The sequence below is a fragment of the Salvelinus fontinalis genome, chromosome 6 (genome assembly GCF_029448725.1).
Source record: "Salvelinus fontinalis isolate EN_2023a chromosome 6, ASM2944872v1, whole genome shotgun sequence".
Lineage (NCBI taxonomy): Eukaryota > Metazoa > Chordata > Actinopteri > Salmoniformes > Salmonidae > Salvelinus > Salvelinus fontinalis.
This window is the reverse complement of record NC_074670.1, coordinates 18,589,321-18,615,925: the sequence shown is the minus strand read 5'-3', so window position 1 is coordinate 18,615,925 and position 26,605 is coordinate 18,589,321. Positions and strand designations below refer to the sequence as shown.

General features: G+C 42.0%; 2 protein-coding genes across 3 annotated transcripts; both read left to right on the top strand.

Annotated features, from left to right (window-relative positions):
* Positions 1 to 7,324: 7,324 nt before the first annotated feature.
* LOC129857254 (uncharacterized) lies at positions 7,325 to 16,558 on the top strand. Its single transcript, XM_055925306.1, has 7 exons — positions 7,325 to 7,575; positions 8,270 to 8,711; positions 8,990 to 9,496; positions 9,695 to 13,963; positions 14,065 to 14,251; positions 14,384 to 14,606; positions 14,851 to 16,558. Exons 2-7 carry the CDS (start codon positions 8,288 to 8,290, stop codon positions 16,273 to 16,275), a joined length of 7,035 nt encoding a protein of 2,344 aa, XP_055781281.1. The 5' UTR covers positions 7,325 to 7,575; positions 8,270 to 8,287; the 3' UTR covers positions 16,276 to 16,558.
* Positions 16,559 to 16,653: 95 nt separating this feature from the next.
* LOC129857255 (zinc finger protein 572-like) lies at positions 16,654 to 25,454 on the top strand. 2 transcript variants are annotated; one of them, XM_055925308.1, is made up of 5 exons: positions 16,654 to 17,050; positions 18,152 to 18,317; positions 20,072 to 20,187; positions 21,653 to 21,796; positions 23,486 to 25,454. In XM_055925308.1, the coding sequence occupies exons 2-5, from the start codon at positions 18,170 to 18,172 to the stop codon at positions 24,341 to 24,343; spliced, it is 1,266 nt and encodes a 421-aa protein (XP_055781283.1). In that variant the 5' UTR covers positions 16,654 to 17,050; positions 18,152 to 18,169; the 3' UTR covers positions 24,344 to 25,454. The 2 variants fall into 2 exon arrangements, with proteins under 2 accessions (XP_055781283.1, XP_055781282.1); XM_055925307.1 differs by lacking the exon at positions 16,654 to 17,050 and adding an exon at positions 17,057 to 17,300.
* Positions 25,455 to 26,605: the final 1,151 nt, after the last annotated feature.

Here is a 26,605-nt window from a genome sequence, read left to right as displayed (position 1 = left end):
CTTATGCAACATTAACCTATTGAATACAGTTCTGTAGCAATGACATTTGTGCAGTAGGCTGTATATTTCAAAATTGTAAGTATATGATCACACTGGTAATAGATAATGTGTTGTATTACTTGGAGGCACAGCTGAGTGAAAATAATAATTCGTTTTTTATTTTACTGGACTGATAGCCTGCATCTGATGGTCAATCTGAGGGGCGGGAGAGAGCAGTGGTGAGTGCCGCACCGTATTCACCGTCCCTCCGCTCTCCCTCAATCTGCTGAGAAAACAGGACAGTCTTCCTGCAGATGGCGAAACTCAAATCGCACTGCATTATTTCTGCCTCATGCACCAATTCATGTTACTACTATGACCAGAGAAAGTGAAATATTCCTCGATATTAAAAGCCACAAATAATAACAATGCAAGCTTATCAAAACACTTTGCTATACTCATTCATTGCTGCTGCAGTACTGGTTGTAGCATGAGTGGAAGTAGGGAGAATGCACATTTTATGGCACAACTTAAACATTAACTTATAAAAACAGCAGCTCTTTGCTGTATTCATTGAGTCTCTCTAGTCATGGTTTCACCACAGGTTAATGAGAAGGGTGTGCTTGAAAGGATGCACATAACTCTGCAGTGTTAGGTTGTATTGGAGAGAGTCTGTCTTAAATCATTTTCCACACACCATTCTGTGCTTGTATTTAGTTTTCATGCTAGTGAGGGCCGAGAATCCACTCTCACATAGGTATGTGGTTGCAAAGGGCATCAGTGTCTTAACAGCGTGATTTGCCAAGCCAGGATACTCAGAGCACAGCCCAATCCAGAAATATGGCAGTGGCTTCTGATTACATTACATTTTCACAGAAGCGCGTGTTGCAATTTCGATGAGGCTCTCTTGTTCAGATATTGGTAACTGGACTGGAGGCAGGGCATGAAAGGGATATCGAATCCAGTTGTTTGTGTCATCCGTTTCGGGAAAGTATCTGCGGAGTTGCGCATCCAACTCAGGTGATTCGCTATATCACATTTGACATCTTCTGTAAGCTTGAGTTGATTTGCACACAAAAAATCATACAATGATGGAAAGACCTGTGTGTTGTCCTTGTTAATGCAGACAGAGAAGAGCTCCAACTTCTTAATTATAGCCTCAATTTTGTCCCCCACATTGAATATAGTTGCAGAGATTCCCTGTAATCCTAGATTCAGATCATTTAGGCGAGAAAAAACATCACCCAGATAGGCCAGTTGTGTGAGAAACTCATCATCATGCAAGCGGTCAGACATGCAAAACTCTCGTCTCAATGCAAAAACAACGTGTCAATACTTTGCCCCATGATAACCAGAGCACTTCTGTATGTTGTAAAAGCTTTACATGGTCGCTGCACTTATTGCATAGTGCAGAAAAGACACGAGAGTTCAGGGGCCTTGCTTTAACAAAGTTAACCATTTTCACTGTAGTGTCCAAAACGTCTTTCAAGCTGTCAGGCATTCCCTTGGCAGCAAGAGCCTCTCGGTGGATGCTGCAGTGTACCCAAGTGGTGTCGGGAGCAACTGCTTGCACGTGCGTTACCACTCCACTATGTCTCCCTGTCATGGCTTTTGTGCCATCAGTACAGATACCAACATAACCAGCAGCTACGTTTGGCTACATATGGACCATTAATGGAATTCCCACGAGAGAGTAACTTTAATGTGATTGGATGTTAATTATTTGACTAGGCTACCTGTATTTGATATTGTGTTGTTATTTCGCTCAACACTAGATGGTTTAATTGTATTTTTGCCAGTGAAACGAGGCTGCTCAGGCGAGAGAAAAAAAACACCCAAATGTATAGCCCCGATGGAAAATATAAATGGACTGTTTGAAAATGGAATCACATTTTTATTTTGAGTACCCCTGACGGCATTGCGCGGACCCCCCAGTTTGGGAATACCTGCTCTCGAGAAATAAAATAATTCACAAGAGAGATGAAGTCAAGCACTATATGGGTTGCTGGGCTTAAGGGAATTATAGTTTTCATTAAGCAAATATTCAACCTAATTTCAGGGCAGAAACGTGGTAATTAACTACAATGACCATATCCATTGCACCTGTTATTTTCCGGGTCAGACACAGATGGATATACCTTTTCTAAATTAAGTTACATACACTCAGACCGCAGGAAAGAGGACTTTATACAACACAATTATGAGAGAGAGGGATAGTAAATCTGCTGTTTAGAGCCGTGCAGCATTTACGGTGACATGGCCTCTGCAGAAGTCAGGGCATTCATATTTCTTGTGCTTCGTGAAGCTCTTGGGAAGGAAGTTGTCATGGTTTGTGTTTGTGTTTATACAGGACCTCCCGCCCTCAGCTTACGAAAACCAATCATGTCAATGCAGAGCTACATGGAGCCACCCGCATTCTTACAACATCTGAGAGGCTCACAGCAATGAGGTACCCATGCAAGTGCAAGGCCTTGTTTTTATTTGCTGAACAATTTCGAACATATTTTTGCGTTTTTCAAGAGTCTCACTCAATTTCTGCTGATGCCAACTTTTTGGGGTCACAGTGGGGCAACGAGGTTTGGCTTTCCCATGTATCTGAACGCTCCGCTGGGGTCACTACAATGAAAAATGCCTTTGGTGGTAATATTCTACACTCGGAATGTGACCCCTTTGGTCACTTTATTTGTCTTGTGATCAGTTACAATGACATTACGCTCATTACTGTAAACTACTACGGGTTCAACACCAAACATGAAAGTTATGAGTTGCTTGAATCTAAAGAGAAACATATACTTCATTGGTTATCTAAATTTCCCAAATTCGTTATTATTTATTTGATAGGAGGGGACTTTAACATTACTATAGATAATTAATCTGATAGATGGCCCCCATGTAGGCCAACCAGTCAGAATTTGGGTTTAATACTTTTTATGGAAAAGTTTGATCTTATTGATATATGGAAAGAGAGGTTTCTGTCCGATTGATCGTTTACTAGGAGTAACAAAACAGGTTCCAGACAGTCCAGAATAGATTTTTTGCTTATCCTGTCACGACTTCCGCTGAAGTCGGTCCCTCTCCTTGTTTAGGTGGCGGTCTACGTCACCGGCCTTCTAGCCATCACGATCCACTTTTCATTTTCCATTTGTTATGGCTTTGTTTTCTACACACCTGGTTTCAATTCCCCCATTACATGTTCATTATTTAACCCTCTGGTTTCCCCCATGTTTGTGTGCTTGTTTGTTTTATTGTAAGGCTGTATCTGACGGCTGGTATTATTGTTGCCGGGTTTTGTTGTTTGTGGTGGCATATTTCTGCTTTACCAAATGAGGAGAGTTACAAACTACACACCAGTCAGAATTATACTTAAACTACATCTTTAATAATAATAAGCTTTGCAATAGCATTTGACTTTCAACAATTCACTATTTCTAATGAACCATTGAGAAGTACCAACAGAAAAGCACAAAGATCTTTTATAGCCAAGATACACCCCTCTCAACGTACACTGACGAACCACAGATTTTAGGAACAGTTCACAAAGGTTAAGATTTGTATGAAAGATATCTATAAAACATAGCAGACAGTTACTGCTGTGTCAACAGGTTTCATAGTAAAGACCAGTGTCTGGCCCCCTTACTCCAAAAGGGAACCGTCTCTCCCTGGTACGGCATAGAACAGAAACATTTGCTCATGTTCTCTGGAATGCTCTTTAGGTTTTATCACCCAAAGACATCGTAAATCTTCTCTGTCAGTGCTATCTCATAGAGGCCCATCCTCAGTGGAACACATACACTATACTCTATTCTGTCGAATAAAACAACCATTATAATGCAATACAAGCATTATAATATAATCTTACAAGCATTATAACATAATCTTGCAATTTTCCACGACATGTTACGCCCGTATATTTCGTGGTACTGGTATTTTTCAAGCACCATAGTATTTGTATTTGTACTGGTGTTTCCTTTAATTAAATACCTTGTCCACGCATCTCAGCTCTCCTACGCCTGACTCCTTTCACCAGTTACCCACCGCCTTGACATATCCAAATGTATTGATAGTGAGTGTGTAACTGCAAATATTTGTACTACTCCCCTCACAGACCATAGGGCCATTTACATTGATATCAAAATATTTACCCCTGATACTAACCTTGGTAGAGCATCCTACTGGAAGCCAAATAGCTCGTTATTAAATAATTATATAGTTAAGTTTGAGGTTAAAGATCTGCTTTCACACTTTTGGGAAATTGCTTGTGAAGAAAATTGTTGCAAGAACTGGGAGCTCTTTAAATTTGAGGTGTCCAAATACCTTAGAAAATATGGTAGTAATCTTGCTAAGACCAGAAGAGCTGAGGAGGAAAAGGTGATCATTAAGATAACTTCCCTTTCTCAGAGGTCCCCAGCCCGCCTCTTGGGGGAGGAGAAGATGGAACTGATTGAGTTACAAAATAAACTGGATAATAAATATAGATTAAATCAACTGGATAATAAATATAGATTAAATCAACTGGATAATATATATAGATTAAATCAACTGGATAATATATATAGATTAAATAAACTGGATACTATATATAGATTAAAAAAACTGGATAATATGTATAGATTAAGTTAACTGGATAATATATATAGATGAAATAAACTGGATAATATATATAGATTAAATAAACTGAATAATATATATAGATTAAATAAACTGGATAATATTTATAGATTAAAAGCAGAAGGAGCCTTTATTAGATCTAGAAATAAATAGCTTGAGGAGGGAGAACAGAATTCATCCTATTTCTTTAGACTTGAGAAATTTCACTCTACAAATAACACTATCCATTAGTTAAACATTGATGGTGTTATTACAGATGAACCAAAAATGAATCGCTAAATACTGTAGCAATTTTTACAGAAAATTGTATAGCGCTACGTACTCTTAGGAATCCACAGATATGTTTTTGACTCACTGAATGTCACTATATCAGTGATACAGAATCTAAACAATGTGATGAACCCATCAAAGCCGAAGAGATTATAGAGTTTATCAAACATCTAAAGAACAATAAATCCCCAGGTGTTGATGCAATTATGTCAGAATGTAACTAATTATTTTCTGACCAAGTAGCTCCCTTCCTACTTGAGGTATTTTTTAGAGAATATTAAAAACAATGTTCTCCCTCCTACAATGACTCAGGGGTTAATAACACTGATACCTAAGCCTAAAAAATAAGTGCTGCTCATCAATAACTGGCATCCAATTTGTCTTCTTAATAATGACTATAAGATATTAGCCTTACTACTTGCAAAACTAATTAAAGAAGTCCTGGATGCAATCATTGATGAAACACAGTCTGGCTATATGAGGAACATACCTATTTCTAACAATATCAGAATAGTATTAGACATACTTGACTACTCAGACCTAATAGCTGAGGATAGCTTCATATTATTTTTTGATTTTATAAAGGATTTGACACAGCAAAGCATCAGTTCTCCTTCCACTCCCTTGAGAAATTTGGCTTTGGGGATTTTTTCTGTAAGGCTATTAAGACTCTCTATATAAATGGTAACAGCTCTATCAAACTGAAACATGGCACCACCGAGTCCTAATAACCAAAGCTGAAGGTATCTCTAGACTAACATATGGCATTCTATCTTTATATCTTGATGGTAAAATAAGCAAGGAGATAGACCAGATGCTTTTCAACTTTCTGTGGAGAAACCTTACCCATTACATTAGGAAAACTGTGGTAAGGAACACTTATGAGTATGGTGGGCTGAATTTTATGGACTTTACTACCTTAAATAATACTTTTAAGATCAATTGGATAAACAATTCCTAAGAAGACCCACTTCTATGTGGAATTTTATTCCTCATCATGTCTTCTCTACTTTTGGTGGCCTTAACTTCATGTTGGTTTGCAATTATAATATTGACAAAGTTCCAGTGAAACTTTATGCTTTTCATCAGCAGGTTTTCTTGTCATGGTCCTTAATTTATAAGCATAATTTTTCTCCACACAGAGATTATATATGGAATAATCGGGATATAGTGTATAAAAATACTTCTTTGTTTTTAGAATATTGGTTCCGAAATAATATCCTATTGGTGAGCCAACTTGTAAATGCAGAGTTTTTTTTACTTAGTTATAAGGAATTCTTATCACTTTACAAGATACCTGTAACACCTAAAGATTTTGCCATTCTTTTAGATGCCATTCCCTTGGGTGTTGCTTTATTATTCAGGAACGTGTCAAGATCTGACCCTCAGAACCTTCCTTCTATTAACTCTGTTGACTCATCAGTAGGAAAGATTAGTTTCCATTCAACAATAGAGCGATATGAACCTTGTTTCAGCAGGATGTTGTATCTATCTATACCTTAGGTCATGCCTTATTGGAACGGTTCTAATGTTAATATCTGTTGGGAAAAAGTTTGGATGTTGCCACACACATACCTACTTGTTAACAAAATTAAGGAAGTTTGCTTTAAAATTATTCATAAATATTATCCTGCCAACCAATGTATGAAGAAGTTTAAGAAAAACATAAACTCAAATTGTACCTTTTGTAATGACCACTCAGAAACGGTGTTGCATCTTTTTTGGCATTGTATTCATGTAAGGAAATTGTGGCACGACATCAGTAGATTTATAATTGAACACATTTATGAAGATTACACTATTGCGGAGAGATGTACTGCTTGGATTCTTTACCTATGAAAGAAATAAGTTGAAACAATTTTATGTAATTATTTTCATTATTCTTTTGATCACATTTCATATTCACAAATGTAAATTTACAAACAAAACACCACATTTTCTTACATTACAAAAATACATTGAACTATATTTTAAGACAATTAAATAATCTACCAACAAAGAAGCTGTTAGAATTATAAGTGTATGTATGTCCCATAAGGTCCTTGTGTAATGTGATGTTAGCCCTAGCCCAATTGTCCTTTGTATATTATGAATATAAACTTGTGTTCCCACATGTACTTCCTGTATTGATTTGATTTTAAAGAAAAAAAGAAAGAAAGAAAAGGATGATGTGACGCAATCGCGGAGCCTCTGGAGGCACGCAGAGGCCATTTGTTGTTTGTTGATTTGTTGTTAATAAAATAAATAAAAATAAAATAAATAAATCTTTTAAAAAACTTTTTTTTTTTAAAGAGGCCAAATTGAGCTCTTTACCGCATCGCTGTGCGACTCTCAAATTATGTAATAATACGGAGGGCTCCATATAGCTCCGCATTGACATGGTTGGTTGGCGGTAGGTGAGGGCGGGAGGTCCTGTATAAATACAAATTCACTTCCTTGCCAACTTCGTTCACAACAGCTCTGCTCCGCGAAGCATGAATGCCCAATTTCTCCAGAAGCCATATCACGGTAAATGCTGCACGGCCAATCCAAACAGCAGATTTACCACGCAGGTCCTTTAAGGCTGATCAACAAATAAATGCTTCCCAGGAAAAACTACAAATCCCATTCTGCAACCTGGTTTGTGTATGACTCCATAATCTCTGCAGCTCGTTTCTGTTGGCTTTGTGCGAAGCGAGAAACGACACGGAGATGTTTGGGATAAAGAAACCAGCATAGGTAACGTTATAGATTTACACATAGTGGTGTGATCATAAGAGCAGAAATACGGCGATACATATGCCGCTTGTGTGTAATGCTGAGCGTTGCAAATGTTTTAAATCCACGCAATATAGGCTATTTGTATGCCTTTCATCAATGCCTTTTCTGAGCTGTCCAGTAGCCTAGCAGCAAGACATCCGAACAATTAAAGATGATGGATGGACACCAGTTAGTTGTGAGCAATAACGTTCCTCGTCAGTATTTGGCATGTTTAGTCGGGCCGTCATTTGCGCAGCAGTAAAGTACCCTGGTTGTAGGCTTGTTGTTCTAGTGCAATGTAAAATACCATCCTTGTAGCCTATTATCCATCCCTCTTTGAGAGCATCTTTGTCATACAAATATAGTGTCCATTAATTTGCCTGCCTGCCAGCTGTCGATAAAGGCAGCAGCATGTCATGATTCCCTTGGAATCAGAGCCTATAGGCTTAGTTTGGGATGGCCATTTTATGGGCGTATACTCTCTTTAGAATACAGAGTCGGTTGCTTTACATGCACACATTATGCGTCGTTTTCTTTTTTTAAATAAATAAAACGTCTCTATTTTAGCCTGTGTTTTAGTGTGCAGTGTGTGCTTCACTGTTTTCCACACCATTGTGTTTTACCTTGATGCAGATGTTGTGTGAGGGTTGTTGAACTTGTCACTCTTTTGCAGGGAATTCGTTTTACAGACATGGAGGAACCTCCAGTTGTGGAGGCAGGAACCAAGTCGGCCATGGAGCGCTTGACACAGCCAGTGGAGACAGTTGAACAAGCAGTAGAAATCGAGGAACAACCAATAGTTACAGATGAACAATACATGGAAACTGAAGAACAACCAATGAGGGAACTGCTACCTGCCACAGTAGAAGAGGCTTTGGAGTGTGTCTCAGACCCCACTGCTTCTACAGAGATAATACTTGAACTATCCGCTGTTCCTCTAGAGTCTGCTGCTCCTGAAGAGTGGGAACTGGGCCAACCTGAGGATGCACAGAAGGAGACCCATGTGAATGACGTGACTGCTGGTGACAGAAAAGATATTCCCCCCAAGAAGGACAGAATGGATCCACTCAAGATGGACATGTCTAGGCCACCAAAAATGGTGATGCCTCTCACATGTGAGTATTTAACTTCTCTGATAGTCTGACATGACTGGTTACCATGTAATACATTTTTGTATTTATCTTTCAAGGCTTTAGTATTGCAGACAGAATCTCATAATGTCTCCTGTAGTGTTTTTAGGTGATTTATTTGTAGTTCTTTCATAAGCAGTTGTAAGCTATTACTCCAGTTCATTCATTTTTTTTGCTCTTATAATAACCTCTATTGTGTGTTAATATAGATTTGAAGCTGGGATACAAGTGTTCTGTCCTCTAATCCCTTCTCCCTCCCCCAGCTTCCCAGATCTCTCTGCAGTGCCTGGAGTGTCACATCATCTTCAGCGACCACAAGAGCAAAGAGCGCCACCTCAAGCAGAGTCACCCGGCAGAGTACGAGCAGTGCATGCTGGTGGATGCCCTGTTTGCATGCTACGTCTGCGACCGCCAATTCACCAACTCCAGTGACCTCATGCTTCATCAGCGTGCACACACGGAAAAGACGCCCTTCAAGTGCCCCATCTGTGGTGAAGCCTTCAGCCGTTCCTCTGAGCTCACCCTCCATAAGAAGCTTCACTTCGGCCTGTACGGATACACCTGCTCAGACTGTGGAAAACCCTGCAAGACACTCACCTTACTGAAGTATCACCGCCGCACGCACACAGGGGAGAGGCCCTATGCGTGTAAGGAGTGTGGCAAGAGGTTTAGCATGTCCAAGGCCCTCCAGAAACACGCACTAGCGCATTCGCCGGAAGGAGGTGGAGGGATCACACCACTGACGAAGGCACAGCTAAAGAAGAATAGTGGTGAGTACTGAAACACTTGTTTGTTTTCATGTCACACAACTTCCCATACTGGGATGTGCAGTGAAACGCTAGTGATATACACTATACAGTGATAAAGCTTGTGATTCTACGCAGAGCCAAACCTTTTTGTTAGTGACAAATGACTACTTCACCTTTTACGCCAAGATGTAAACTTTCATCTGTATTCTTTGTATCTAGGCACTGCAGTGGTAAAATTGTCCTGCTCCGTGTGCAAGGCAACCTTCAAGACTGCCAAGACACGTCTGCATCACATGAAACACAAGCACAACCTGTGTATTACAGCACCCAGCAGCACCACACTAGCTGGCCAACTAGTGAAGCCAGGTCAGCCCATCATAACCCAGGCTATTTTGGGCCAGCCAACCTTTTTCCAAATGGAATCCCTTGGGCCCCTCCAGCAGGTGGACAACATAGACACTGAACAAATCCGGAAACTAATAGAGTCTTTGGGGAACGTGCGCAAAGTGAACCAGGTGGTGATACTGGGACAGGTGCTGCCACACGGTCAACCATTGACTCTACAGCGGCTACAGGGAAAGAGAGAGCATTTGCAATTCCGTTTTACTCAACCACAGTTTATAGAGCTGAAAAAGATTGGGGGTGGAGAGACAAAGTCAATGGGACTGGAACAGGCAAAGCCACAATGTGAATCACTGGAACCAATTATTACATTGGAACCTGTAATATCAGATGGACAAATGGAGACCCCATTACTTTCACACACACAGGAAGTTACATACGCTGAGCATGCTGGATTAACACAAACACATGAAGGAGAGATGATTCCTCAGCAGTTACTTGAACAGACTGGTCAGACAGTTGAAGAAGAGATTCAGACTGTGTCAGTGGAACAGGTGTTCTGTCACAGTGAAACAGTTGAGCTCAGGGAAACGACTGAACAAAGTCAAACGGTTGTGTTGGAAGTCACTCCTTCACTGGTACCAACTCTGGAATTGGAACAGACTCAAACCGATCAACATGGACTTATGTCTGCTTCCTCAATACCAACATTTCTATTTGAACGGACTTCTGGACAGAATCTAATGGTTCAGGGGGGAAACATGTCTGTCCCGTCACTCATACCAACAGTGGAGTTAAAGCTGACGCCATTAAAAACTGACCAGCAGGAAGAACTCTCCACTTCCTCATTGGTACCAACAGTTAAGTTTGCACAAACTCCTCCTGGACAAACAAGCCAGGTAGGAGAGACAGCCACACAGATGGAGACATTACAGTTTGATCAGATCTACTCCAGTATTGGACAGACGCAACAGATGGGAATAGGACAGCAAAGATCAGTTGAGAAACCTCTTCTAGAAAACACAGAGAATGACCAGCAGCACATTTTGGAAAATCCTTGCGAAGGAAACAAACAGACATCACAAGAGCAGTTGCAGACACTGATAGATAAGTCTGCTTCTAACAACGCACTAAACAGCAGAGAGATGCCTCGCACTCAGACGTCAGAAATATTCCCTCCGCCGTCAGAGACAAAGGCGCCACAGAGTTCACAACTGCCTGTGCATTTGATGTCAGTACAAGAATTTGTAAAAGTGAGGAAGAGAAAGCAGCCAAATAACTCTATAATGCAAGGAAATATGCAACCGCAGACGGTTGAGTTGAAAGGGGAGCCTGCCAAACGACCAAGAGCAACGAAAGCTCGTCTTGTTGTTAAGTTTGGTCCTAAAGAAAAGCTTAAAAAGCAGAATAAGCTTCCACAACCATCTAAGCTGCTTCAGAAAGGAGACCCGATTCAGGATATGAACCAAATGTGTGTCTCAACTCTACCTGACAAGAAATTGCCCTTAAAGGTTGGTAAACAAAAAACAGTCAAGAAGAAAAACAATATTTCCAAGTCAAAAATCAAATCCCCGTCTATATTGTGTGACACACATGTGCAGCAAGTCTTGCAGGTAGACGAGCAGGTGCATCAAGTGAAGCTGAGGAAGAAGAAAGTAAAAAAGCAAAACTATGTAATTAGTGAGACTTATTCTGAGCAGATTAGCGCTGAACCGATTAGCGAGCAAGAGGTGATCACTCCACCCAAGCCAAAAAAGAAAAAGCAGCAGAAGATGGCGCAGGAGGACCAGCCTAAGAAAACAAAGGGGAAAAAGGTGTCAAAAACGGGAAGAAAGAAAAATAAACCGAATGCGGAAACAAGCCCAATATCAGAAGATATGCCCGACCCTGAAATAAAGCAACAGTCCCTACTCCTACTAAAAGGTCACAAACAGCCCCAATTGAAAGTTTACAAATTAGATGCCTCAAAAGCCCCCCAAGGTCAAACAGATCTCCACCAAGACACCCATCCCATCCATAAGAAGAAAGGGCCAAAAAGCAAACAACTAAAAATGCTAGCTGCTGGAGGGGGAAGAAAAGTAGGGAGACCCAAAAAGAACCACACAGCACTCTCTGTGTTGGCTCCTTATAAGACTACGTCTCATTCTTCTGACACATCTCCGACCAAGCCAAAGACCAGCAGGAAACGTAAGGCCCAAAAAGTGGAGCCAAAGGGGATCATCAGTGGCTTTCATTCCCAGCGAGCCCTTGAATGTAAGGACTGTGGTGAGAGGTTCTCTGACGTCTCGTCCCTCCAGGAGCACAAGGCAGCCCTGCATGCAGTGGAGAGCCCTGGTCTCACCTACACTAACGGCAACATCTTTGAGGGCGTTTCTGGGTCACATCTAGGCCAGCCTCCATTAAATGTGACTGAAGAGGTCATTGAAAATTCATTGAGTCAAAACACATTTGGAATGCAGGTAGCATCTGACTGGGATATGGCGGTGGAGATGATAGGGTTGGGAGAAAGAGGGGAGAGAGTCTCTTTCCCAGCCCTAAACCCTTCCCCCTCTCTGCCTCTGGCTGCTGCACTTGTTGAAGGTGGACAGAAGGAAAGGGAGAAGAACATGGATAAAACCTCAGAGGGGATGGAATCATTTTCTCATATGGCCCCAAATTCAACTCTTTCTTACTCCCCTCCACAAGTTCAATTCACTTATCTGGCCAAATCTGACAAGGTCCAACCCCTTCAGTCCGGGAGTCTTTTTCCTCCTCACCTCACACCCATAGCCCCCCTCCACAGCTGTCACCAAACAGCAGACACTAAGTCAGAGAGTCAGTGCAAAATGAATGACACTGCTGATGCTCTCATACCTACTGTTTCTGGATTTGAGCACCTAGGGCCTATTGAGGATGAAATTAAAGAGGAGTTACTACTGGAGGTGGATTTGGTCACTGTTGGGGATGGGGACACAAATGAGGGGGAACACCAGAGCTCACCTCATGAAGACAGTAAACCAAATGAGGGATCCAGCCTTCATGAAAACAGCACTCATGAAAACAATAGCACTCATGCACTATCTGCACATGCTCAGATTGAAAATGTGAATAGAACTGTAACAACACAAAATGTACAGACCGAATCCTGCCCCTCTGACCCGCTGGAGATCAAGCAAGAAGAGGAGGAGATTATGGTGCAGAGAAGAGAAGTGGAAAAGAGGGGAGTGGTCAGAAAGAATTACACCAGGGGCAGGAGAAGAGGAGTTGGACGTGGGAGGAGAGGTTCAGCCACAAAGAAGAGTCTAGAAGGAGAGGGCATGAGAGAAATTGAACCAGAGAAAGAAATTGATGAATGTCAGGTAGTCTACCAGCTGTATTCACTCAATAATGATACTGAAATCAAGGATGAAGCAGACGTCACTACTCTCCATCCTGGTCAGTCATCTCCCATCAGTTTACAGACCGAGATCACCTCTATCTCTGAGCAAAACATGCTAACAGCTCCATATCCATCTGGATCCTTCATCTCACCGCTTGAGGAGGACCCTGAGGACCAGGTAGTGTTTGAGCTAGAGTCAGTCACCACCAGTGTAGTGGAGGTGTTGAAGACCGAAGATGGGATGGTGATGAAGGGAGTAGCAGGGGACCAGAACGACAGAGACACTGGCCAATCCCCAGGCATCATACTGGAGAGGTTCCTCACCTCAAGGCAGAGAGAGACAGCAGTGGGGGAGAATGGAGTGGTGCTCATGGCAGACTTGAGAGGTCAAGAGGTCAAGGTGGAGGAGAACACCTCAGATTTGGTTCCTGTGCCACACAACTCTCTTGCCAGACACACAGTGGAGCAGAGGGGGGTCAGGATGTATCTGGTGAAGCAGGAAAACAACCTGGTTTTGAATGATCCCCAGGTTAGTCAAGGTCAATCCCAATTGAATGTAGAGCACAGCAGTACCAGGCAGTGCATATTCTACCCAGTGAAGGAGGAGAGGGAGCTTCTGGAGGAGCCATCTCAAAGTGAGCAGGGAGTACCAGCGCTGGTGGTGCCTGGAGAGGACAAACTCAACCATCCAATGGAGACTCTATCCACTACCAACCCTGCAGTAGAGGAGTATGAGGTGAACAGGAGAGCAGCAAAGTTGGGATCTGAGATCAATGAGTATGGAGAAGGTAAGATTTCAACATGAGTCATGTGTTGTAGCAATGTACATTTTCATAAGCAATAGTGAAGTTATCCATAGATGTAACTAAATACTGTTTCTTTTTTCCAGGTGAGCTGGACTTTGAGCAGCAAGACACTGAGGAGCTTGTTGATTTCCTACTTCAGAATTCTGACGAAGTGGAGTCAGAGGTTGTTGAATGTTCTGACCCGCAGCCTGACCCTGAGGCTGTAGTTATGGCCTGTTTCCATGACAGCCAAAGCCATGCCTCACTGCATTCAAATGATATACCAAACTAGTAAGTATTATAATTTGCATTTTACTCATGACTACACTGTACAATTTAATTTTAAAGTTTCTACTTTTTATTGTCATGTACTGTATGTATCCTTAAGGATATGTCAGTTTTGATGTAAATTGTTTTCCTCAGCTTGCCAACCACAGAAAGCCAGGCTCATTCAGGATCTACGGTAGGGTCCCAGACAGGGACTGGCTACAGGAAACCCATTGATTACTTCTCCAAGTATTTTGGTTGGGACGCTTGGGCAGAGATTGCCTGGTGCACAAATAAAGTGTCCCATCTTTCGAACACAGTGACAGCAAAAGAGGTGGCACAGTTTGTTGGAATCCACATTGCCATGGGAACATTGAAGGTATGTAAATGAAACTATTGGCGTATAACCTTAATCTTATTCATGTGGCGTTTAGTTTTATTGCATCGTCATCCTTACTACACTGAATGGGACATGTAAAGAACAAATTAGTTAGGCTTATTGGGTCAAACTCATACTAATCTCTGCACTTTTGAATGTCTACAGTTATTCTTATGAGCACACTATCTAATACTGCATAAACTAACATTGTCTTCAATGTCGTTCTCCCTTTCTCCTCTCCTAGTTCCCCAGTCTCAAGCTGTACTGGCAGGACTTCACCAGGGTGCCTCTGGTTGCTGACACCATGTCTTCCTCCCGCTTCTCCCAACTCTCCTGCAAACTGCAACTGTCATCTCCAGCGCCAGCAGGGGATCCCATGGACACCCAGGAAGCTGGACACAGTGGTAATCCAGACAGGCCTAAGGAGGGAGACCCTACACGCAACCCACTCAGAGCTTTACACACCCCAGCTAACCCTACAGTTGGCACAACTAGAGGTGAACTGGATGGCAGCGGCCACACACTTACACACGGCCACAGTCAAATACAAGCTCTTAGCTCCAAGTCTGTGTCTGCCGAATCCACAACCCAGACATCCACAGTCCCTCACAGCATTTGGCAGAGGTGTGGGGACATACCATCCAGCCAGGACTGTTTTAGTCTTAAAACTGACCCCCTTTGGAGGGTTAGACCGTTAATGGACCACGTTCGGGCCGGATGCCTGATGCTGAGAAGAGAGGGTGACCATGGAGTCGATCAATACCCTCTCCCTTTGACGTGTAGAGAGGTCAACAACAAGCGGCCCTCCTTGCACAGCACAGTCTTAGTTAGATCTGACGGTCTGATCCTAGATTTCAACCTTAGTCTGGATCTCTCCAACAAAGAGGCAACTGTTGAGAAAATGGTGTCCAGAGATGGGATGGTGTATCTCTGCAAGCAGGAGCTCTCTACCCCTGCCATGTTGGAGCACCTCCTTGGGTCTGGGGTGCATGGTGCGGGCAAGGTGGGAGGAGCCAAAGGACAGATGGGTGATGAGTTTGTTAGCTCTGACGGGCGGCTGATGCTACACAGGTACCATCTCGGCTTCATCCTCTCTACTGTAGGGAAGGCCCAGCAGAACATGGCATCTCTCATCGACAGCTTCGAGAAGGCTCAAAAAGCAACCAGCCTCAATAGAGACTTACTGAATCTCTACCATTCCCCACTCTCAGCCTCAGCACCAACTAGCTGGCCACAGGCTGTTCTGTGGTACCTTACAGATCTGGCTCTGGTAAACTCGTGGATGCAGTACAGGCAGGATCATGTTCCTCTGCCTGAGCCTCTGAACCTCATGGCATTCAGGCTAGAGGTCTCCAAGGCCTTGATCCTCTCTAGTGGCTCAGACACCCAGGATGCAGCCCCTCCGCACCCCCCTCCTCAGAAATTACACTCCCCGGGCACAGCCCCAGATCCTGGCCTGCTACAGGATAGTCCTCTCCCTGACGTGGCCACGCGGTATGACGGTTTGGGCCACTGGCCGGAGCAGCTTGGGGAGGGAGAAGGTGGCAGGTGCCGCTTCGGAGGCTGTGAGCGAATGTCTCGAGTACGATGCCTCAAGTGTTGCGTGTTTCTCTGCATCTCTCGTAACCACAACTGCTTCTTGAATTTCCACAGTCAAGGGAGTTTTTGAAGCTGATAAGATTTATTAAGTGGTGCATGTTTTATTTAATGCTATGTTTGGCTTTTCCTTAAATATGTTTTTTCTTTTAGTTTAGAAGCTCTGATTTCATATTTCTCCCCCTACACCATAGTTCTTTTGAGTCCTTCTCTCTTTTCAGTGTCAGCTTCAGTCCTGTGCAGCAAATTAGGAACTTGGTCCCTTGGCCTACTGTGTAAATGTAATCTTAATGTATGCAATGGCTTTTGTATGAATTTGCCTACAAAATAAAATGTGAGAAGAGAATTAATGATAACCATAAAGTCAATGTCTCAAACCAAGTGAAAATACATTTGAAGATGTTTTTGAAATTATAATTTTAAAATAGTGCTGAATTTTTCTTCTGAACCTTGTTTTGTTGTTTACATGCCAATAAGCTTCAGCATGTGTTTTTGGCGTTCTTTGTAAATTGAATAATTGAGTTACTACTGTTGGAGCAAATACATGTACGTTTCCTGACTGTTTGGGTTGTGAATTGTATTGGTCCACCTGCTGCTCTCAAGGTAAATTTTTTCACCGGAGTTATTCATCAAATCTCTAGCAACAAACAGCGAATTAATTCGATGATTTACCAAATCAACTGCACCCAATCATAGACAAACACGTGTATGCATTTGCTCAAGTTAAGGAGAAAGAGCAGAGAAGCATTCAAAATGGAATTGTTTTGTTGAAGACCGAAATATTGCCCCTTGTCACGTGACAAGGGGCAATTCAATTTCCACATTCACTGTACTGGAAGCGGTTTGAGGTAGGTGGCTAACGGCTTGTTCGCAATTCATGTTTAGCTGTAACGTTAGTTTGCTAATATCGTTTAAGACTTATGACTACATATTTACCATATCATGGTGGGGCAGTTGGTTTCCGTGAACTAAACTTCCGTAATATACTAAATTGTTAATTCTCCGTTTTAAATTGTTAGCCAGCCAGCTAATTTAGCTAGCTAGGTTGTTATTCGAACTTGGTGTTAGCTCAGCAAACCATTGATGGAGAAGACTAAGGTAAAGACACAACTGACTGAAACCGTCTAGCAAGAACCTAAAACTGACCCCTAAACATTTTATTTTTTATAAATTCGTAACGAAAATATCGGGCTGTGTAACATCCGTGTCGGTGTAGCTAATGGTTGGAAAAGGCTATCGTTTGTCTAACATGAGTTTCGCGAAGTCCTATTTAAACAAACGTTAACATTAGTACAAATGTAACATGTCTATCGTCTTTGGCATAGTGTATACATTAAATACATCTAGCTAAAGTATAACTACCGTTGCTTCACTTTGTGAAAATTATAATCTGTTTCTGAGGAAACTCGCAATCTATCCTTCTAATGTCGACTAACCTGCTACCGTTAGCTGATATGGGCATCCTTCTCACCGTTAGCTAACTTTAGGGCCTTGTTGGTTTGGGAGCCTATTTCAGCTAACGTTAGAGCCTTGAGCTGCTAGCTGTGCATGTTTTGACGTTCTTATTTCTAACTTTTGCAAGCAAATTAAAGCTATAAAATCAATTATGGGCATTTAGTTAGCTGTAGTTAATGTTAGTGAACAGCTGGCTATGTAGTTAACTAGTCAAGAACTTAGTTCGCAACTAACATCGAATTAGCCAGCCAGCCATAAAGTCAGTGAACCCTTTTTTATTTTTAGCATTCAGTCCAAATAAGTAGGATTTAATTGAGATACGCCTGTGTACAAGACTTAGTTATTTAAAATATAAGTAAATGTCTGTCATAACTTTATCTAGTTTACAATGTGATAATTTATTATTAGCTATATTAAAGCCCATCTGGCTACATTACATAGTAATGTACCTCCCTGGTTGGCTAACTCGATCATCTTATGTTTAAACTTTTCAGGACATCCAGTCTCCCACGATGGACTCAGACATACTGAATATAGAGGAGATAGTGATGGGGAAGGGGCCACCAGACCCCCCTGCAGAACTGACCACTGAGAAACCAGCAGAACCCTACAAACCCATCTCCTCCTTCAAAGCACCGCCTCCACCCACCATTCAACCATGTGAGTTGGGTGGCAGTTATTTATTTTTGTTGAAATTGTATTTTTATTGCAGAAAAAACAGTATACATATAAAAGTATACAAACAGACAATGTTAACAACATATGCTTTGGGGTACAAGAAATTACTTATTATACAAAGACCTTAAAAGATGCACACATATTGGGTGTAAAGCTTAACTGGCATAAATACTCAGCGTGTGAGTTTCAAGTTCGGGGAAGATAGTATACACCATAAAAATGCACCTTTTATCATAAAAGCATTACATGCATAATTGCACTTTTGAAAATTGTGTTTTCCTGCTAATGGAACATTTGAGCTTATAACCTACTGCCGTGTGCGCATTGCTGCGCTTATAATGTGAAGAAATAGCCCGATAGTTTATCAACATTTTATGCCGTTCTCATCTCTTGCGTCAGGCTCATTGCTTGAAACAGGTTTTTTGATGCTAGTGTTTGTATTAATTTGGGATCTATTGCATCCCACAACTGTCCCAGGCTGTTAGGAATATGTATTTCTCGCACAGAATAGAATAGGTCAACTTTTGTAGTATGGGTGATAATCGATTGACATAGGCTAGTGCGTTTGCTGTTCGTTAGGCCTACTCATCTTGTTGGCTGACAAAGTAAATTTGGACGGTTCTTCGAATATCTTCAATATACACTTCGGAATTGGATAAGGACACGCACAGTTGCCTCCCTGACGTGTCTGACGTCACTTTTAGCCTGTGAGAAAGACCTGATCACGTGACGGAGAGCGAGTGAGAGGTGCTTAGGCACACAGCCGGCAGAAGGGAATTATAATTATTATATTCAGCCCAAGGGCACAAAGGCCACTGTCCGCAAAAGGCATGGATTATTTTAGGGGGCATTTCGGCCACACAGAGGATGCAGCTGGGAAATTCGAGGCATTATCAGGTGCTTGTCAAATTGTGAATGAGAGACTGATGAAGTGTGTACAGCCTTGCCAAATAAACTAAGCAGAGCTCATGCCTTTCGTGCAACTTTAAAAAAATATATAATAATAATCTTTACTTGCATCATGTAACCAAGAATGTAGTAAAAATCAAAACACAACCCAACATTTGTCACAACTAAAGTTACATTACTCTAAATTTATCATATAGGAGTGCCTGTGTATAATTATTATTATTTTTATTTTTTTTACTGTTCAACACAGTAGTCGCATGTGCGCAATCTCTCAAATAATTTGGAGAAAATACCCTTTCAATTTTGTTCAGCTATTTTCAATTGTATTCTGAATACTATAAAATAATGCCATGGAATTCTAAGCAAATCCTTTCTCCCAAATGATCTAGTGTAGCCCACAGCCATATGGCATAACCAGATCAGGGCCTAACATAAGGACAACTCTGAGTATGATATCCTGTTCTTCTGAACTAGACTACATTTTCTTCATGTTTCTTTAGACCTGTCTAAAATAAATAATGGTTTTGTGATATTACATGGATTTGTTACACTTTAAAAAAATATATATATTTTTTTTTTAAATGTAGTTGTTCCAAAGGTCTGCATCAGTGGCTTGTAGGAGATGCTAAATGTGTTTGTTAATTAACAGTCAATTACTGAGATCTTCAGTCATTTGCTTGCTAATCACCGTCTGACAAAACGGAATGACCGTCACAGCCATACTCATAGACAAATACAGATTTTCTTTGGGTTGAATGAAATCAATCTGGTAGGTAGGGAAGGCAATACATATTCAGTTGTCATATCGCTGACCCCTCTTCTCACAGACCAGCATGAGAACCTGCAGTGTTTCCAGTGCTTCATCACTTTCTGTAACTCCAAAGCCAAGGAGAGGCACATGAAGAAGAGCCATCGTGAGGAGTACAAGCAGCAGCTCCAGCAGGTATGCTACTACACAACCCGTCTAACAATTAAAAACTTTCTAGATGGTATTACCTACTGAAGCCCTGTTTTTACCTTAAAATGTTTTCTGTCATATCATAAGCTTCAGACCAACATACAGTTGTTGTCGGAAGATTACATACACTTATGTTGGAGTGATTAAAACTTGTTTTTCAACCACTCCACAATTTTTTTGTTAATTAACAAACTATAGTTTTAGCAAGTCGGTTAGGACATCTACTTTGCATGACACAAGTCATTTTTCCAACAATTGTTTACAGACAGATTATTTCACTTAGAATTCACTGTATCACAATTCCAGTGGGTCAGAAGTTTACATACACTAAGTTGACTGTGCTTTTAAACAACTTGCAAAATTCCAGAAAAGGATGTCATGGCTTTAGAAGCTTCTGATAGGCTAATTGACATAATTTGAGTCAATTGAAGGTGTACCTGTGGATGTACTTCAAGGCCTACCTTCAAACTCAGTGCTTTTTTGCTTGACAATATTGGAAAATCCAAACGAAATCAGCCAAGACCTCAGATTTTTGTTGTTGTTGACTTCCACAAGTCTGGTTCATCCTTGGGAGCAATTTCCAAATGCCTGAAGGTACCACGTTCATCTGTACAAACAATAGTACGCAATTATAAACACCATGGGACCACGCAGCCGTCATACCGCTCAGGAAGGAGACGCGTTCTGTCTCCTAGAGATGAACGTACTTTGGTGCGAAAGTGCAAATCAGCAAAGGACCTTGTGAAGATGCTGGAGGAAACAGGTACAAAAGTATCTGTATCCACAGTAAAACGAGTCCTGTATCGACATAACCTGAAAGGCCGCTCGACAAGGAAGCCACTGCTCCAAAACCGCCATAAAGCCAGACTACGGTTTGCAAATGCACATGGGGACAAAGATTGTACTTTTTGGATAAATGTCCTCTGGTCTGATGAAACAAAAATAGAACTGTTTGGCCATAATGAACCTTGTTATGTTTGGAGGAAAAAGGAGTAGGCTTGCAAGCCGAAGAACATCATCTCAACCGTGAAGCACGGGGGGTGGCAGCATCATGTTGGGGGGTGAAATGAAACATTGACCCAAGTTAAACAATTTAAAGGCAATGCTACCAAATACTAATTGAGTGTATGTAAACTTCTGACCCACTGGGACTGTGATGAAAGAAATAAAAGCTGAAATAAATCATTATATTTACTATTATTCTGACATTTCACATTCTTCAAATAAAGTGGTGATCCTAACTGACCTAAGACAGGGAATTTTTACTTGGATTAAATGTCGGCCAAATCCATTGAAACAAAATGTCACAATTCCTAAGGTGTGTGTAAACTTCCGACTTAAACTGTAAATGCTTATTTCCAGACTAGACCAGTAGGAATTTGCGGTGCCCCCCCCCGCCCCAATTTAGCAAACGCATAACATAATTTATGCACGTCTATTTTCTTCCCAGGGAGATACTCTGTTCACCTGCTATGTGTGTGACCGTACCTTTCCGTCCTCGGAGGAGCTGACCCAGCACCAGGGCTCACACAACAAGGAGGACAAGCCCTTCAAGTGTCCCCACTGCCAGGAGAGCTTCCGTACCTTCTCTGAGGTGAGTGCAGAACAGTGACACAGGTTCTGAACCAATATAAGGTGTTTTTATCGTCAGATACACCGGATAGGTGCAGTGAAATGTGTTGATATACAGGGTCAGCCATAGTACGGAGCCCCTAGAGAAAATAAAGGTTAAGTGCCTTGCTCAAGGGCACATCGACAGTTTTTGCCTTGTCTGCTCGGGTATTCAAATCAGCAACCTTTTACTTACTAACCCAACACTCTAACCGCTAGGCTACTTGCCACCCAGGCTACATTAACGCTTGCCCAGGGCAATAAAACATTTTCAAGCAAGGAGATTATAGATTGAAATTGTCTAAATGGACAATTAAAGAAATCACAATCAAACAATTAGGCTACTCTGATCAGAATTGGATATTATGTGTTTCTCACTGTCCTCCCAATCTATGCAGAGTGCATCCAAGTATAATTATTGTAGTCCTGTGTTGACGGGCATGAGGGGTCTTTCAATCATGCAGTCGCCAGATGCGTTTTGATCAAAGTGCAAATTTGTTGATATTCATTGCTAGTTAGTGAGTTATTTGCCCAGGTAGGGCAAATTTTTGGTCAGAAATGAAAATCCTGGAAAGGTCATGGTGTGTACATCACATGCGTGTGTGTCAGTAGGTTGTTGTCATAGAGGGAGAGACAGAGATGTTTGCGCAGCAGTTAAAATAATAACAGACAAACTAATTGCCAATTCTAAACATTGTGTACTATAGCTGGTTCTCGCTAACTATTTAGCTATTAGCATGTATTCATGTTCGATGTCCTAAAATAACTTTCCACTGGCACTCGTGTATAACCGTAAATTGCCGACAGTTCAGTTGATACGGGTGCGCAGTTGATGAAACCAATGCTGCCTACTCCGTTTGTAATACCGTCTTGACCTCAAAATTGGCTAGGATTCTCTATTCAATACTGGCCATGAAATTCTGACAAAGTAATAAGAAAAAGTTATTGACTAGTAACTCCAATGCTGTCAACATTTCTTTGAACACTGAATATTTTAACCTTACAAATAGTTAAACATCTTAGTTAGCTACCTCTCCCACCTTAGCCATTTGATCCCCGGCACATTAAGTGAGGGAGTTATTTTATAAAGATATCAAAGTATTTGGTTGTAATTGTAATGTTGTAGGGTGGCCAATTATCCTCCTGGAGAGCTACTTGGGAGTGCAGGCTTTTGCTCCAGCCCTGCTTGAACACACCACATTGTAAAACATCAGCTACTCAACAGGACCTTGACTCTGGTGTGTTTGACCAGGGTTGGATCAAAAGCCTGCACACCCAGTAGCTCTCCAGATGGAGGGTTGACGGACCATATTTTATACAGTAGCCTTTTATATCAGTACAGTATTTTACTTTGTGGGGGTTATGTGCCTTTGCTCAAGGCCACTAGGAGGAGATGTAGTACATGGGATCCGAGACCAGCAGCCTTCTATTGTCAATACTAGTGTTGATAATTAATGTTATTTTGTAAAGTGGTTCCTTGCATCACTCAACAGTTTTCAGTCATCTTTTTGGCCCATGGTGTTACAGATCCTTTTTTTTTTTTTTTTGCGACAAGCTTTCAGACAAGTAAAAATGCAGTCCTGCTTGTGGCTAGAACAGTTAATGTCAATCACTAGACTCTTCCCTCAGCCTTGACTCACATTTTCATTCTGTTCACTCTGTTCCCCCTCAGCTGACGACCCACAGGAGACAGGTCTGTCCAGAGAGGCAATTTGTGTGTAAGGACTGCAGTGAGACCTTCCGCAGCCCTGCCCTCCTTCGTACCCACCGCTTGGCCCAGCACCCCCGTCCAGAGGCAGAAGTGGATGAGCCAGATGACCCTACCAAGACCCACCGCTGTGGGAAGTGCAACCGGGGCTTCGAGACCGAGTCTGAGCTAATAATGCACCAGGAGAACCACGCCGGTGACCAGCACTGCAACGGCAGTGCTTCGCCTGCCAAGAAGCGCGGACGGCCCTTTAAAGCAGAGGACGCAACGGTCGGAGAGAAGAAAGGGAAGAGGAGAAAGAAGAAAGAAGAGGGCACAGAGGAGGTGGAGACTGGAAACAATGCAGAGGAGGCTGCAGCAGCTCCGGCTGAGACCAAGGGGAAAGCAGCAGCAGCAGCAGGGGGTGGCCGGCGGGGCCGTCCTAAAGCAGCAGCAGGCGAGGAGGCCGGAGAAGACGACAGTGAAGCCCCAGCAGAGGAGAAGAAACTCAAAGCGGCTCCCGCTCCCCCAAAGCAGCACCCCTGCCCTGAGTGTGAGCTCACGTTCCCTGCCCTGGCCCAGCTCCGCACCCACAAGAAGGAAAAGCACACCCCACGTAAGGCCCACCCCTGCGAGGAGTGTGAGGAGAGCTTTGCCCGTCCCGAGCAGCTAGAAGCCCACAAGAACCGGGCACACACCAAAGGGCGTTACGCCTGCCCTACCTGTGGCAAGAGCTTTGGCCGAGAGAGCAACCTGAAGGGCCACCAGCAGAGCAGCCACCCAGAGGAGGAGGAGGAAGAGGAGGAGGAGAAGCAAGAGGCGACGGGCCGCAGCAAGAGATAATGGGGAAGGGGGGTTTTCTGTAAAGTGATTGGGGAGGGAGACGAAGTATCAGAGGGGTTTTAAAGAATTTGAATTTGGTCAAGGGTTTTTGTTGGTTTGAGGTTGGGTGTGAAATGTAGATCATAAGTTTGAGGTGTTTTTAGAATGTGAGGAATTTCTTGCAGGATTTTAAACAGGTGGCCTGAGGCATCCCACTGATTGTTCAGCATTTGTCATTTTTGGATTGTTAGGATGTTCAAGGCACACATCACACTTGGAGTGACTGACTTACTAACCAAAAGATGTAAACCTTTGTTAAACCCATCTGTTTCTTATCTGGACTAAGAACGACAATAATTAGTTTTGGGCATTGTGTTTGTTCCCTCTGTTTTGATTATCTTTAAATGATGATCATGAGAATTTAGTTACTGGTTTTACATTATTTTTAGAGGTGTATGTAAATTGGCTTTCATGCTGTCTGACATGGAGCTTTTCTTGTTTGTTTTATGATTTTTATATTGCTAAGTACGTTTTCTGTAGTAGAAGATGAAATGCAACCACCGTGCATTTTATAAAACCTGTTGGATATTTACTTTTTGACAAAGATTATTGTGATAAGTGAACCATGGATTGTAATGTTTGGGAGTTACATAACGTCTCTTAGAAATTGCATCTATTTATATACGGTTTCTGGTTCGTGTAGTGGTGAATTATGATTAACTTCTAAATTGTACTGCTATTGTTAAATGCGCAGGGTATAATAGATATCAGTGTATTTATCCTCTTAAGTTCGTTTGGTTTAGGCCCAATGGTTCTTCTTTGGTGTCATGCATGGATTTTAACATGATGTCATCCTAAACAATGGTTGTAATGAAGACTAATAGTCAATGACTCGAATTAGGATAATCCTGCCACCAGCTACGCCTTGTCACCTATATTTCTGATTTGTTATACTTAATTTAAATGTCATAAATATTCTAATGAACTTTACATAAATTATTTGATTTAAGTTTGGCATGATGACGAAATGACCAGAGGCCTGAATGGACGTTTTCATTGTTCTCCCCATGTAACATGCCTGGACACTGCCAATATGTAATAAAGGTGCCCCGAGGGCTGCTACAGAATGATACATTTGTCTGGTTGCCTTTCAATGTGTCTTTCCTTACCCGCAATTTTTATTAATTTGTGCTTGTGACGTCACCCGCTATTGCCTAGCAGCTGTAACTACAGACAGACGCTTATCAATTAAAATCGGAATGAAAACATTCTTCAAGGTAGTAAATAGCCCCCAAAAAAATCACTGACCATAAATCAACCAACGGGAGACCAATCTTTCTGCGGACAATCCCAAACGTAATCCCTCACCTAGCGCAGGTAATTGAATAAGTGTACAGGCTATTTGTAGAGACTTATAGATAAACGAAAAAACTGAATCTAAATTAAATATAGGGTTTTTGCCGTCGCGCAAGGAGTAATTAACACGACAGCAGATGCCCTGTACCGATAGCAAGATGAACATAATTTAGTTTACTACGCCCTCTGCTGTTTAAAAGAAAGTTATGCGTTTCTAAAATAAAGTTACCTTTGAGTTGCTTTTTTGCGTTATCAAAATGGATCTAAGCTTAAAGTATCTTGGTCCCCTGTTTCAGGTGTTCTCAATCACCCAGCTTCAATACCATATTCGACCTGAGGGCTGGATACATTTAGAGATGCCACCAAAAAACAGGGACACCTGGGTTTGATTTTACAGGTATTTTGCATCTTTATTGCACAGCTCTCTGTCTTCCTTTTATGCCAGGGACTTGCACATCATTTTATGAATGCCCACTATGAGCCACTTGAACTGGGGATTTCTAATATTCTATATGTCCCTGTCATATATTTTTTGCTCTGCCTACCAGGAAATCCCACTGCTCCACAATCCTCTACATCTATTGAGGAGGAAGAGCCATTGGACCTGAATCCAAAGAAGATCTACTGCCGTAACTGTGGCTGGAGAGATTCCCTTAGAAATTTGTCCTTCTGTGTCCAGTGCCTTGTGGTCCTTAGGGATCTTGTTCTGAACCTCTCCATTGACATGAAACCAAACCTGAGTCAAACGACTGCTGAGCCCACCTGGGATATTCCACTTCAGCTCCCCTCTCCTGACGCCATAGATCTGGGCTACTCCTCGTTCTCCTTTCCACCATCCCTGGAGGCAAGCCAGAGTGTCTTCCAGACCCCTGAGCCTGATGTGGTGTCCCCGGGTCCCTTGCTGTGCCGATTCTGCCAAGAAACTTT

What these genes read in the sequence shown, in the direction of transcription:
- LOC129857254 (XM_055925306.1), top strand. Translation starts at nt 8,288, where the DNA reads ATGGAGGAACCTCCAGTTGTGGAGGCAGGAACCAAGTCGGCCATGGAG. An exon ending in AATGGTGATGCCTCTCACAT is followed by an intron (nt 8,712 to 8,989) that starts GTGAGTATTTAA and finishes TCCCTCCCCCAG; the next exon opens with CTTCCCAGATCTCTCTGCAG. An exon ending in TTGCCATGGGAACATTGAAG is followed by an intron (nt 14,607 to 14,850) that starts GTATGTAAATGA and finishes CTCCTCTCCTAG; the next exon opens with TTCCCCAGTCTCAAGCTGTA.
- LOC129857255 (XM_055925307.1), top strand. An exon ending in ACAAGCAGCAGCTCCAGCAG is followed by an intron (nt 20,188 to 21,652) that starts GTATGCTACTAC and finishes TTTTCTTCCCAG; the next exon opens with GGAGATACTCTGTTCACCTG. An exon ending in GCTTCCGTACCTTCTCTGAG is followed by an intron (nt 21,797 to 23,485) that starts GTGAGTGCAGAA and finishes GTTCCCCCTCAG; the next exon opens with CTGACGACCCACAGGAGACA.